Genomic DNA, 14788 nt, shown 5'->3' with positions numbered 1-14788 from the left:
TCAGCATGACCCAACCCTATCAATAAAAAGCACAAGAACTAGCACTAGTACCAGTATGCCTACCTGGGGAAAGAAAGAGACACACAAATCCAGGAAGCACAGACAGTCCCAAACAAGAGGAATCCAAAGAGGACCACCCAAAGACAGATTATAATTAAAATGCCACAGATTAAAGACAAAGAGAGAATCTTAAAAACAGCAAAAGAAAAGCAGTTAGTTACCTACAAGGGAGCTCCCATATGACTGTCAGGTGATTTTTTAACAGAAACATTGTAGGCTAGAAGGGAGTGGCAAAAATATTGAAAGTGGTGAATAGCAAGGACCTACAACCAAGATTATTCTACCCAGCAAAGCTATCATTTAGAATTGTAGGTCAGATAAAGAACTTCACAGACAAGAAAAAGCTAAAGGAGTTCACCACCACCAAACAGAGGAGGAGAAGGGGGGAGGAGGAAAGGAAGGAAGGATAGAGGGAGTGAGGGAGGGAGGAAGAAGAAGAAGGGAGAAAGGAGGAAGGAGGAAAAAGAATATGAACAATAAAATGGCAATAAATACATATCTATCAACAACAATCTAAAAATACAAATAAGTGAGCAAGAAATCTAATGAACAAAATAAACTGATGAATAAAATAGAATCAGAGATATGGAAACATGAAATGGACTGAGGAATCTTAGAGGGAAGAGAGGTTGGGGGAGCCAGAAGATGCTCAATGAATTAAGCGATGAACTGATGATCTTAGTAAGAACCTCAACAAGACAGGAAACAGCCGAAACCAGTTTGGCTCAGTGGATAGAGCGTCGGCCTGTGGACTGAAAGGTCCCGGGTTCGGGCACATCCCCGGTAGGGGGTGCGCAGGATGCAGCTGGTCGATGATTCTCTCTCTATCCCTCTCTCTTCCTCTCAGTAAAAAGTCAATAAAATATATATTTTTTTAAAAAGACAGGAAACAGAAATAATAAAAAAAGAACCAGTCAGAAATGAAGAATGTATTAGATGGAATCAACAGTTAGATTAGCTGAAGCAGAAAAACCAAATCAGTGATTTGGATGACAAGGTAATAAAAAGCACTTAATCAGAACAGCAAATAGAAAAAAATAAATCCAAAATAATGAGGATAGGTTAAGGGATCTCAAGCATAAAAATATTTGCATCATATGGGAAATGGAAGAAGAGAAATAACAAGGGAATAAGAAGCTATGTGAAGAAATAATGACAGAATACTTCCCTAACTTGGTGAAGAAAACAGACATACAAGACCAAAAAGCACAGAGAATCCCATATAAGATGAACCCAAAGAGGACAACACCAAGATACAACATAATTAAAATGGCATAAAGACAGAGAATCTTAAAAGCAAGAGGAAAAAAAGCCATACAAAGTCACTATCAGCTGATTCTCAATAGACATTCTGCAGGCTAGAGGAACTGGCATAAAATATTCAAAGTGATAAAAAAGCAAGGACCTACAACCAAGACTCCTCTACCCAGCAGGGCTATCATTTAAAATCAAAAGAGAGATAAAGAGTTTCCAGACAAGAAAAAGCTGAAGAAATTTATCACCACCAAACCAGTATTATAAGAAATGTTAAAAGAAAAAATGTTAAGAAAAAATTTAGCCCTAGCTTATTTGGCTCAGTGGATAGAGCATCAGCCTGCAGACTGAAGGGTCCTGGATTTGATTCCAGTCAAGGGCACATGCCCAGGTTGCTGGTTCAATCCCCAATGGGAATTTTGCAGAAGGCAGCCAACCAATGATTCTCTTTCATCATTGATGTTTCTATTTCTCTTTCCCTCTCCCTTATTATCTGAAAAATCAATAAAAATATATTTAATAAAAAGAAAAAAAATTAAAATATGAGTAAGAAGATATCACAAAGAAAAAAATTCTCATTGATAAAGGCAAACACATTATAAAAGCAGTGGATCAGGTCCCAGGCGGCAGTGGCCACACCCGGAGCAGCTGGTTGTGGAATGGAACAGAGCAACAGAGGCCAGGCCCCGGAACAGCTCGCTCCTCATGCCCCAGGGCTGCTTCTCAGACATGGCTGGAAACTTTTGGGGGAACTTGAAGGTCTGCTGAATCAGGTGATGAAGGCTTGGATCTGGATGTGTTGAGTTGTTGTAGCGCTGGGGTGTTGATCTGTGAGTGCCTTGTGTGGTGTCTGGATGAGGTTGGTTGATCTATTTGGAAGTGTCTTTTGTGTGAAGTGTATCCTTGGGCATGTGGAGGTATTATTGATTTGAGAAAATGCCAAGTAATTGATTTACTACCTAAAAAATTTAAAGTTCTGAAAGTTTAAGGTCTCTTGCTAAAAAGAGGTTTTAAAACTAACACCTTAATTTTAATGGAGAAAGGGGAGGACTAGCACTTCTCACACAGAACAGGTAATCCAATTCCAGCCAGCAGCTATCTTTAAACAATGTGTTCATTTACATTTGAATGGCTACGCCTTTTGATAGCCTAAGGGCAAGTTTACATGTAAACAAGTTTGCTTCTCAGTTCCCAGGGCAGAAAAAACAAGGTTTAAAATTATTAGATTTTAAAATTTATTCTTAAAAATATACAAGTTTATTAATTACAATAAAAAAGGGGAAATTAAAAAACCTGATGAACAATATTAACTGTTGATTATAATAGAATCAGAGATATGGGAGGGGAGTGGACTGACAATGGGGGGGGGGTGGATTCGGGAAGAGACTGAACATAAACTGTGCACCTATGGATGAGGACAATGGGGGGTGGGGAAAGGGCAGAGGGTGGGGTGGGAGCCTGGTGGAGGGGGGAAGAAATGAGGAACTTTTATAATAATATGAACAATAAAGATTGATTTTTAAAATAAAATAAAAATTTAAAATAAACCAGTGGATCAACTAAAATAAAGGCAAATGTAGGAAGATCATCTGTAATTATAACAGTAAATTAAGGGACATATACAAGCACATACATACACACAAAAGACATACAAAACAATGATGAAAACATAAACATGGAGGGACTAAATAAAAATGATAGTGATTTTAAAATATGTTTGAATTTAAGTGACCTTCAACTTAAAATAGACTGCTATAAACACAGCTTGGTATATATGAAGGACATGATAACCACAAACCAAAAATCTACAAGACATATACAAGAAATAAAGAGAAAAAAATCCAAGCATAACACTATAGAAAATCATCAACATACAAGAGAAGAAAGCAAGAGAATAAGAAAGGAATACAGAAGAACTACAAAAACAATCAAATGGCAATAACTATGAAAGGGCAGGGCGGGGCGAGGATGAGCTCCCAACTCCGCCCCGTAGGGTGGAGTTATCCCTAGCCCTCAAAACTCCTGGACCGGGAGAAATTCGCTCTCTTCCGCCATGCTGCCGGCATGAGTGGGAGGAGCCCATTGCTAGCATGGTACAGACTCTTTTGTTTATTGCATCGGACTCGGCTCCCTGGTGGTCCTTGGGGATCACGAAGTCTGGGCATAACAGATGGGGGAATTCGTCCGGGATCCCTGGGACCATTAGGGAAAACCCGATCCGGAGAGTCTGACTGGCCGCGGTAGGTGTGTGCGCGCTCTGGAGGGACGTAAAACCCCTCATGGAATTGGTGCCCGAAGACGCCTGGTGGACGCACCATGAAGGCTACGGGCAGGAGGATCAGAGACGTTCTGACCCTCCCGGGAGGGCCCGAGAGGGACCCTCATATGGGGAGAGGAATGGCGTGAGCCGTTGCCTCACCTGCGGAAAGTGAACCTTTCCCAGGTCTGAGTTTGGTATCTGTGGGCGGCATGGCGCCCCAGGATGGAGCCGGCGAAGTGTGGCCGGCGTGGCGGTGCGGGGCCCCCTGGCGGTGTTGGGTCGGAGGGGGGGCTCCCGCGGGGCTCAGTCTGTGCGTCGGAGCGCGGCTGGGCAGTGGTGGCCTCGCTCGGGGAGCAGGCACCTGGGTTAATTTGCTGGCTGCCTGGGGAAGGGGAGGCGGAGCCGGGAAGCCGCTGGGGCGACCTGCGCTTTCTCCTCCGGCCGCCTGAGTAGCGTGGCTGGGGCTGCGGCCGAAGCAGCCTCACTCAGGGGGCCTGGGCCCGAGGGGCCTGGGCCGGGTGAAGGCATCTGGTGTGGCGACATCCGGTAATGGAGAAGAGCTCAAGGGCAAATCTCTGTGTTCAGTAAAGAGAAAAGGCCAGTTCAAAACGAGTGCGCATAGTTTTGGGCTGTTCTTAAAAACACTTTTCTGGGTACAGAATAAGTTTTAAAAGTGGAGGAGATAACTGGGAGATAAATTAAAACTGGTTTCCCAAGTCATTGTAAGCAGCTTTTGAAATTCCCCGCCATGAGGCGGAAACTAGATGGTAATGGCTGAGAGTCTTCAGGTAAAGAATGTGTTCATTTGCATTTGTATGCTGCTCCAGCTTCAGGGAGTGGCAGGTAATTGGTGGTGAAGCAGCCCACAATGGTTAGTCTTCCTTGTCATTGGTATCAGCTAAGCAGAGTCATATAGCTACTTAAGTATGAATTGTGATTGACCTATGATTTTCTGACATTGTCTTAAATCCTAGTAAACTGCCTCTGGTGTGGAGAGGTCTAGGGGAGGCCGGAGAGCGCAAGACTATTAGCTCTCCTACAAAGAGATTATTCAGTGCTTTGTTTGAACTTCAGAAAAAAATTTTGAGATCTGAAAAAACTGTATGATTAGATCTGTTGCTGAAACTTTACCCTGAATAAGCAGGATGTATTAGAAATGTAATGTTATTAATCTAAGAAATGCCAAATTTATTTGACTTGCCAGCTTTAAAAGTTCAAAGTATAAGTTGAATTAGGAAAAGTTAATTGCAGTAACTAGATGCCTAGAATATGGCAGGCTAAACTGTATTATATATGTTAAGAATAAGCAGTAGAGGCCGGTTTGGCTCAGTGGTGGAGCGTCGGTCTGCGGACTGAAAGGTCCCGGGTTCGATTCCGGTCAAGGGCATGTACCTTGGTTGCGGGCACATCCCCGGTAGGGGGTGTGCAAGAGGCAGCTGGTCGATGTTTCTCTCTCATCGACGTTTCTAGCTCTCTATCCCTCTCTCCTCCTCTCTGTAAAAAATCAATAAATATATTAAAAAAAAAAAAAAAAAAAAAAAGAATAAGCAGTAATGATCAAAGATCTCAAGGATTGATTTATTCTCATTTGTCAGATGAAAAAGTATGTAATGCTTACACTTAAAAAATTATTTTAAGTCAGTGATGCAGTATTTTTTTTAAAGTCAGTTTTTCTAAAGTAATGTTTAATATAACATATGAAACTTTTATATTTGATTTGTTTTGTTTTGCTTTTCTCATATGCCATTGTTGTTGAATTTGGGCTTTGTACATGCATCTTGTATTTTGTTTAAACTTTGGGAATAATTTTTGGTTTCAGTCACGTGTATCTACTTTATAGATTTAAGTAGACTTCATCACAAAGGTTTATAATTTATTTAGAATTGTGTTAAAACAATGTGAAAACAATTATTTGTATGATTAACCCCCCGAGACTGCTTGGACAATTTTCACCGATGTTCTGCAGTGGGGAGTAAGAGGGGCTTAGAAATGTAGATAATCTATATCTGTAGGGAAAATGTGGCATTTTACATTTCAGGTGGCTGTTAGAGGCCTGGGAACAGGTACTGGACCTGCTTCCTCCTCCCTTGCCTTTTCTTTAACATTTGAGGCATGGTTATGTATTTTTGGAAGATAAGATTTTTTATAGAAATTATAAAGAGTATGTCCTGACAGGTTAGCTAGGAGATGCAAGCCTTTTAGTTTCCTGATGGGCATCGGGGCCACCCTATTTAGTCTTGAGAGAGCCAATAAGGACCCGTACATCAGCCCAGGAAGGCCACCGGACAAACTGCCTGTTTTCCTTGGACATCAAGAAGGACTGTGGTCCTCGAAGGAACACGTACTGGGGGAATGCAGCTGTTTGAACTGGTCCAAAGTTGAACAACAGATCTTTGAGGAGCTAAAGAAGGCTCTCATCTCAGCAGCTGCCACTAGCATTTGCCGGACGACGCGGAGCCCTTCCACCTCTACGTGAGTGAGGGGTAAGAAGGACATTGCCAAAGGGGTCTCACTCAGACTCTAGGTCACTGGAAGAGACCTGTTGCCTATCTGTCTAAGAAACGGACCCCTGTGGCAGCCACAGCATTGTTGGTGAAGGAGGCAGATAAGTGGACTCTGGACCGGAGCTAACCTGGATGGGCCAGGGCTTTTTCTTCCTTGACCAGCCTGACTGCAGTCCCAGATTCAGATTCAGAAAAACTCTGGGCACATCAACCCTGCCAGCCTGCTTCCAGATGATGATGATGGAACCCATTCATGACTGCACAGAGGTAACAGACGACAAGGTACTGTTCACGAATGGGAGCAGTTATGTTCAGGATGGGACCTGATATGCAGGGGCAGTGGTAGTCACCTTGGACCACACCATTTGGGCACAGTTCCAGAACTTTTGGCCTTAATCCAGGCCCTTTGATAGAGACACTGTGCCATCCACAAAGAAAAGAGGGTTACCAACTGCAGCCAGAAGGAATTGGCTGACCAGAAGCAAGCCACTGAAGGACCAGATGATTGATGGACCCTCCAGATGACAAGACTGTTGCTAGGTCAGAGTTGCCCGGTGACACCAGGTTAAGTGTCACCAGGACTTCTAAACTTCTGTGAGGTAGAGTTGCTAGAAGTACTGTCTGTGCACAGGTAAATGCTAAGCAAGGTAAGGGGATCCCCCCTGGGAATTCAGGTCCCAGGGAACCTCCCCAGGAGAGCATTGGTAGGTGGATTTCAGAGATTAAACCACCAGCATTAAGGTCTAGTTTTTATAGACACTTCAGATTAGGTTGAAGTATACCCCACTATCAGATAACAGCCCCACCTTGGTAGCTAAGGTATCTCAGAGTATAGCTCTAGCCTTAGGACAGGTAGGTGCGACTCGGGAGGAAGGGGGTTTAACTAAATGTGTCTTAGAATCGGTGAAAATTGGACCAACCCCCTGTCCTTTGCCCTCTTGAGGGCCAGGTGTACCCCTTACTGGGACAAGTTTCCCCTTTTTTGGGAGGGGATCATGTATGGTAACCATTTCCTTGCTCAAGTCCTTACAGGCTCTGCAGTTTGCTTGTTCCAGATGCACTGCCAGTGCCCACCGCAGACCCTGTAGCCCCGGAACTCAATGTGGGTAAAGAAATTTGCTGCCCAAGGACTCAAAGGGATGCTGCACTTTATCCTGAGCACGCCCACTGCTGTTGAAGTAGATGGCACCCAGACCTGACTACATGACTCCCAGCTCCTGCGTGGACTACATACCTACTAATTACTGTAAATATAAATGGATTACTTGCTCCAATCAAAAGATGGATGGATAGTGAAGAGGTGGCTCATATATACAATGGAATATTATTGTAACATAAAAATGAAATCTTACCATTTGTGACAACATGCATGTAGAGGTTATTATACTAAGTGAAGTAAGTCAAACTGATAAAGACAAATACCATATCATTTCACTTACATGGAGGATCTAAAAAACAAAACAATCGAACAAACAAAAACAGAAACAATTTGGAAAACAATCATTTTTCCCTGATATTTATAAAAGATTTCAGAGTTACAGAGGGCAATTATCAGCCCGGGGTTTGTATTTTTTGGTCAAACCTCACTCCAGGGTGTATTTTTTGGAGTTTTTTTTTTTTTTTTTTTCTTTGTCAATCCTCATCCAAGGTTATTTTTTCCATTGATTTGTAGAGAGTGGGAAGGAGGGAGAGAGACAGAAAGAGAAACATTGATGTGAGACATATATTGGTTGCCTCCTGCATACTGGGGATTGAGCCTGCAACTAGAATATATGCCCTTGACCAGAATCAAATCCACAACCCTTAAGTCTGCAGGCCAATACTCTAACCAATGAGCCTAACCAGGTAGGGCCAGCCAGTGATTTTGATAGGAGGAGGTAGGCTGTCATTGATGAAGGTTTGCTCATTCTTTGTCAGGCAACCTTCTGTGACCCCACACCTGGGTTGATGCTCTCTGAATTCTCGTTACCCAGATGCATATCTTTATCTTGCACTTAATAGATTGTTTTGGGATTATCATTTCACATACATGTACCTTTGGCTGAATTGCAAGCATTTAAAACAAACAAAAACAAAAAAAATTTATTGATTTTTTAGAGAGGAAGGGAGAGAGATAGATAGTTAGAAACATCGATGAGAGAGAAACATCGATCAGCTGCCTCTTGCACACCTCTACTGAGGATATGCCTGCAACCAAGGAACATGCCCTTGACTGGAATCAAACCTGGGGCCTTTCAGTCCGCAGGCCAATGCTCTATCCACTGAGCCAAACCAGTTTCGATTACAAGCATCTTAAGCAATAGATATGACCCCAAGTTGACTGAGTGTACATCCTAGGTACCCAGCACAGAGCCCACAAAGTAGTGGACAATTAATACATGTTTGATAAATGAATGAATGGATAATAAATATTGACTCTAAAATCTTGATTAATTGCTGCAATAAAGCAGGATGTAAAATTCAGTGTGTGGCTTCATGTCACCTTGTGATCTGAGATGCAAGCCAAGCCAAATGAATTGTAAGATCATGGTTTGCCTTTATAAATGGCCTCTCAGCCAACCTCACATAGAGTAGGTCTCTCAGCAATCTTTTAACATGAGTTCATACACCATCACTGAACCAATGGGTAACCTTCAAGTCTTTGTTTTAACATTACCTTCTCAATGAGGCCCCCTCTGATAACCCTATTTACAATTGCACCTGCCCCACCTACACCAGAACTCCTTCGTTTCCTGTTACCCTACTCTCCATTTTTTTTCCATAGCTCTTTAACTCATTCTAATGTGTTATATACTAACTAGAGGCCCGGTGCACGAAATTCATGCATGGGGCTGGCAGGGAGGTGGGGGAGAAGGGTGTCCCTCTCCAATCTGGGACCCTTCAGAGGATGTCCAACTGCCAGTTTAGGGGATCGGGCCTAAACTGACAGTCGGACATCTCTCTCACAATCTGGGGACCACTGGCTCCTAACCACTCACCTGCCTGCTTGCCCCTAACCACTTCTGCCTGCCAGCCAGATTACCCCCTAACACTTTCCTGCTGGCCTGATTGATGCCTAACTGCTCCCCTGACAGCCTGATCACCCATAACTGCCCTTCCCTACCAGCCTGATTGCCCCCAACTGCCCTCCTCTGCTGGCCTGATTGCCCACAACTACCCTCCCCTGCTGGCCTGATCACCCACAACTGTCTCCTCCTTGCCACGCAGAACCGCAGGACCCCCAGGCCCCACCTCCACTATGCACCATGGCCATCTTGTGACGGCCATCTTGTGATGACGTGAGGATGTGACGCCACCTAGGCTATTATTAGTATAGATTTGCTTGTGTGTTCACAAATACAAGTTTGGAATTTACTGTAAATAGTGTCTAAGATTGTGAATTCTAGAGTAAAACTGCCTACGCTTATGTTAAAGTAGATTTTCATCCTGAAGACAATCATACAAGTTACCTGAAGCCGAAGGTCAGACATTTGTCTTAATAGATCTTCAAAGAGTTCTCTATCATCTTCTGGTAATTCAGAAGACAAGACGACCCCCACAAAGCATCCTGATGCTTGTAACATTGTATCAGGAAACATGTAGGCTCCTACAGTACATTTAAGAACTGGAGATCTATCCGGAACTAGAGGGTACAACCAGTCACAAACCTGAAAGGATTAGTTAAAAAGAAAAAAAGAAAAAAATCAATGAACAGAACTAGGTTTTCACCAAGGTTTTAAAATTGTTATACCGGAAAGCAAACATTTCAAAGTTTGAAATGCATCTTTATAGAATCATCAGCATCAACAAGTCCCCAATAAAAATTAGCCATTTATTAGTCTGATCTTCTGGCAAACTATTCACAAGAACTATACTAAAAATGTTACTACTCCGCTCTTTATATAATCTTAAAATTGGTGGCTTTAAATAACCCACTGTTAACCAATCATGAGTCTAACTTTAAATAAATAATGGTCAAAGTAAATTAATGTTTTCTTTATCATATAAATTAGATATTCCTTTGTAGAAATAAATAAAATTAAACTGTTTTCAAGTACTCTACAATGTAGTTACTGATTTACTCCTCACACCAATTCCATTAAGTTGGTTAGTATTGGTTAACTAGAAATAATTATTTTAATTAGAAACTCAGCATTCTAAGAGAACCTAACATGACAGAGACTAAACAAAACACTTGAGTTATGTTTATTGGATTTACTACTGAGAACCATGAGAAAGAAGATACCTACTACAGAGGGCTCCTGGTGGCTAACTGGGCTCAAATTAAAAAAAAAAAAAAAAAAAAAAGCCAAGCAGCCATTTCTGTACAGGCCTCTCATGCAAACTGTAATTTAGGGAGAAGCCTGCACCAAGCAGCCTGCCTCTTGCACTAAATTGCCTGCCTGCACTCTGTTCCTGGCATAGTCTGACAGGTCTTATAAAGGAGTTCCTGAAATTCTATTTCAATCAGTACTACTGAGGCTTTCTCCATCCAATAGGAGCTGTGCAGCTACAGCCCTTCAATTTCCTTACCAACCAATCAGAGCGGCTCCATTCTAACCAAAGCAGGGCAGTGTTTTCTGGTCCAACCAAACTTAATGGTTGGAATCATCATTTGCTTGAGTACAAACCAGAGGCAGGAACTTTGATCTATGTTAGGCAGCTACCCTATGGCTCTAGGAATGCTTTGTTTTCCACCAAAGACTAAAAGGTGGAGCAGACCACCAGAGGGCAGAGCAGAGCTATCTAGCTTGAGAGGGGCCTGGCTCTAGGCCACCTAATAGCATTGCTATTTTCACAGCCCTTGCTGTGTCAAAACTGAGCTACTTGAACTGAATAAATTTCCTTCTTTATTGCATCTCAAACTAGGGATTCCTGTTGGCCAACAATGTTCATTTGACACTATCTACTGTGAAGTAAAATTAAAATGACACAAAGCTGCCCTGCAGTCAGATTGTCAGTAGTACACTGATATTTGAGACTTAAGCTCTAAATTCAAAAGAGACTATTTTAATTTGGAATAACCAAATTTATTCATTTCCATTGAGATACATTATTTGAGTGACCAGAATATAATTGTGCCCCTCACCCAGGACATGGCTCTAACATTAAAAAAAAGAAACTTGCTAGAACAATCTATTAAATGTGATGAACATAAGTCAAGGAGCACAAAAGATTTCATATAAACAAATAGAAAATTCTAGCACACTATCACCATTTCTGACCAACAGAATATAAACAAACAGGGATTCGAGTACTCAGATCTGACTCTTTCCTGGAAAGTATTAATAAACATGTTCAAAATCTTTTTCTTTATTTTTCTTTTTTAAATACACTGAGAGGCCATATTATTATGATCTCTGAACACATAACAATCTGGCCACTCAGTGTATATCCTATATAACTACATAATAAAAGGTTAATATGCAAATGTCCCCTCGACCAAAAGACAGCAGGAAGTCCAGCCAAATGCCCATGTCCCCTCCTCCTGGCCAAGATGGCTGGACCCCACCCATGCCCAAATTCATGCACCGGGCCATGCACAGAGTAGGGGTTCCTTCAGCCCAGCTGCTCCCTCTCACAAGACTGGGAGCCCTCATGGGTAGCAAGCCTAACCCATAGTCTGGCCACCCTCTGTGGGAGGTGACTGGTCTGATCAAGGGAAGGCACCAGCCCCATTACCCCACTGCTACAGCCACTGCCAGCCACTGCAGCCACCAAAGTGTTTTCATCAACACGGACTCTAGTCCCTTCACTGTGAAAAAATGACAACTTTCTTTAGGCATTTTCAAGATGTGTCTTTCATAGAATATGATACTTTTCTTTTTTATCCTCACCTGAGGGTATTTTTCCATTGATTTTTAGAGAGAGGGAGAGAGAGAGAGAGAAACATCAATATGAGAGGGACACTTTGATTGGTTGCCTCCTGCGTGAGCCCTAACCTGGGCCCTGGCTAGGGAGGAGCCTGTTACCTAGGTACATGCCCTTGATCAGAATCGACCTGGACCCTGCGGTCAGAAGGCAGAAGCTCTATCCACTGCGCCAAACCGACTAGGGCAGGATAATGATATTTCTTAGCCTTCCAGCATCGGACCTTTGTTTTTTCCTCCAGGAGTGAGGTGGAAAAACCCTAGATCACCTTCTTGGATTCTTATTACCCACGTTTCCAAGAACACTGCAAGTGGCGGCATACAGGGAGCTTAGCCAATGAGCGGTCAGAAAAGATATTTACTCTCAAACTGGTTTGGCTCAGTGAATAGACCGTGGGCCTGCAGACTGAAGGGTCCCAGATTTGATTCCTATTAAGAGCATGTACCTTGGTTGGACGCATATCCCCAGTGGCGAGTGTGCAGGAGGCAGCTAACCTATCTTTCTCTATCATTGATGTTTCCGACTATCTATTCCTCTCCCCGTCTCTGTAAAAAAAAAAAAAAAAAAAAAAAAATCAATAAAAAAAATTTTTTTTTTTTAAGTGTTTCCTCTGTAGGTCATGGGGCAGAGGATCCTGTACGTTGTGTCCACTGGACTAGGGGTATGTCCCCACCACCCCGGGAGTGGGGTGGGGTGGGGTGGGGTGGGGAGGCATGCTCCTGAGGCTGGCAGACAGCCCCACGTCTTGGGTCTTGGATGCTGGGCTGGGGGATCTGTGGAGACCCCAGGCCATGTGGCACCAGCCGCCGAGGCCTCCACACGCCCCCAAGGCCAGCATTCAGCCCTGCTTAGTGGGCGCTGGGCTGGGGGGCATGTGGGGACCCCTGGGCCTCCTGTGACAGTGGCCACCGGGGTCTCCACACACCCAGAGGCCAGCAGCCAGCCCCCCATACTGGGCACTGAGCTGGGGCGAGTGAAGCTGAACCACTGCTTGGGACCAGCGCACGTGCAAGCAACTGGGGGCGGGAACATCCCTGTCTCTACATGCCTGCGCCGTGGGTGCCAGGCTGGAGGGCATGTGGGGACACCTGGGCCACACACTGCAGGGTCTCCACATGCACCAGAAGCCAACAGCAAGCACCCTGTTGTGGATGCCAAGCTAAGGGCATGGACCCGAACCGCAGCTTGGTGCCGGTGCACATCCAAGCGGCTGCACCCATAGGCCCAGAGCAGTGGGGGGGCATTGTGGGACCTCTGCTGCTAAGGACCTAAGCACAGACCTACGGGCCAGGAGCGGCCTGGGATCCTAGGATGTTCTAGGGGCCCAGGTGGCTTGGCGCCTGCATTTGCAAATTAACCGCCATCTTTGTTGTGTTAATTTGCATATTCATTTCAGATTGGATGGTGAGCGTAGCAGAGGTAAGGTCAATTTACATGTTTTTCTTTTATTATATAGGATGTATACACTGAGAGGACAGATTATTATGCATTCAGAAATCATAATAACCTGGCCATTCAGTTTATGTTTTTATTGATTTCAGAGAGAGGGAGTGGGAGGGAAACATCAATGATGATAGAGAATCAATGAGCAGCTGCCTCTTGCATGTCTCCTGTTGGTGATCAAGCTTGCAAACTGGGCATGTTTCCTGACCAGAAATTCAATGGTGACTGCCTGTTTTATAGGTTGATGCTCAAGCACTGAGCCATACCAGCTGGGCAAATTCTTTTTCTTTTAAGGAATCTCTGTTTTTTCTCTAGTTGTCTCAAAGTCACTGTCCATCTTTTATAAAAGTCAAACTTCAGGCAAGTTACAATAAAACTGATTTTTCCAAAGTATCTACACTAATAAAAGAGAAATATGTAAACTGTCATTTCGTGACACCCACCAGCCTATCAGGAGTGAATATGCAAATCAGCAGGACAAAGATGGCAGCAGCCATGGAGCCAGCCAGAGCGAGCAGGAGGCTTGGGTCACTCCTGGCAATGGAGGAAGCCAAGCTTCCTGCCCACCTCGGCCGGCCATCGAAGGAGGGGCCTGTGGGCAGTGCCATGGAGATAGCCTGAGTGTGTGGGAGGCTTGTGTCACCGTCACCGAAGCCGGCCACCGAGGGAGGGGCCTGCAAACGCCCTCAGCCCCTCACCCAGGCTGGCCATGCCACCATCAGGGTGAGGGTCCCTGCTGGGGGGCATGGCCAGCCTGCAAATAGCCATCAGCCCCTCATCCATGCTGGCCACACACTCCCAGTGGGGACTCTCACCCCATGAGAGTGTGGCTAGCCTGAAAACTGCCCCAGCCCTTCGCCCAGGCCAGCACTGTCCCCAGTGGGAACCCTCACCCCAATGGGCAGCCTACAAACCACCACAGTCCCCTTGCCTAGGCCACCCTGCCCCCCATCCTGATCCGGAACATCCTTCAGGGCAAACCAGCCAGCCCCACCCGTGCACCAGGCCTCTATCTATACTGATAAAAGGGTAATATGCTAATTAGACTGGAGACCTTCCAGGAGACCTTCTGGACGTTCTTCTACACAGAGCCACTGTGGTGGGGCCGAGGTAGAGGCAGTTAGGGACCAAAAGGGGAGGGCAGCTGTGGGTGATCAGGCCAGTGGGGGGATGAGGGGGTTTACTGGGGGTAAGCAGGCCAGCACGGGGGCAGTTGGGGGTGAGCAGGCCAGTGGGGAGGGCAAATGTGAACAAGCAGGCTGGTGGGGGAGTCAGTTGAAGGCAAGCAGACCAGCAAGCAAAGTGGTTAGGGGCAATCAGGCAGGTAGGCAGGTAAGCGGTTAGGAGCCAGCAGTCCCAGATTGGAGAGGGTGCAGGCAGGGCTAAGGGACACCGTCCCCGTAAATGAATTTCATGC

At 44.7% G+C, this 14788-nt stretch overlaps 1 protein-coding gene across 4 annotated transcripts in view; it reads right to left on the bottom strand.

Annotated features, from left to right (window-relative positions):
• The window catches only part of SPART (spartin), an 80550-nt gene that overhangs the window by 39540 nt on the left and 26222 nt on the right, over positions 1-14788 (bottom strand). For all 4 annotated transcript variants that reach the window (XM_036455543.2, XM_036455546.2, XM_036455545.2 and 1 more), the window contains exon 3: positions 9528-9725. In XM_036455543.2, the coding sequence (XP_036311436.1) occupies positions 9528-9725 (198 nt within the window). The remainder of the gene's footprint in view (positions 1-9527; positions 9726-14788) is intronic.

This window comes from Pipistrellus kuhlii, unplaced genomic scaffold (assembly GCF_014108245.1).
Source record: "Pipistrellus kuhlii isolate mPipKuh1 unplaced genomic scaffold, mPipKuh1.p scaffold_m20_p_3, whole genome shotgun sequence".
Lineage (NCBI taxonomy): Eukaryota > Metazoa > Chordata > Mammalia > Chiroptera > Vespertilionidae > Pipistrellus > Pipistrellus kuhlii.
The sequence above is the reverse complement of the archived record's forward strand: the minus strand, read 5'-3'. Positions and strand labels throughout refer to the sequence as shown.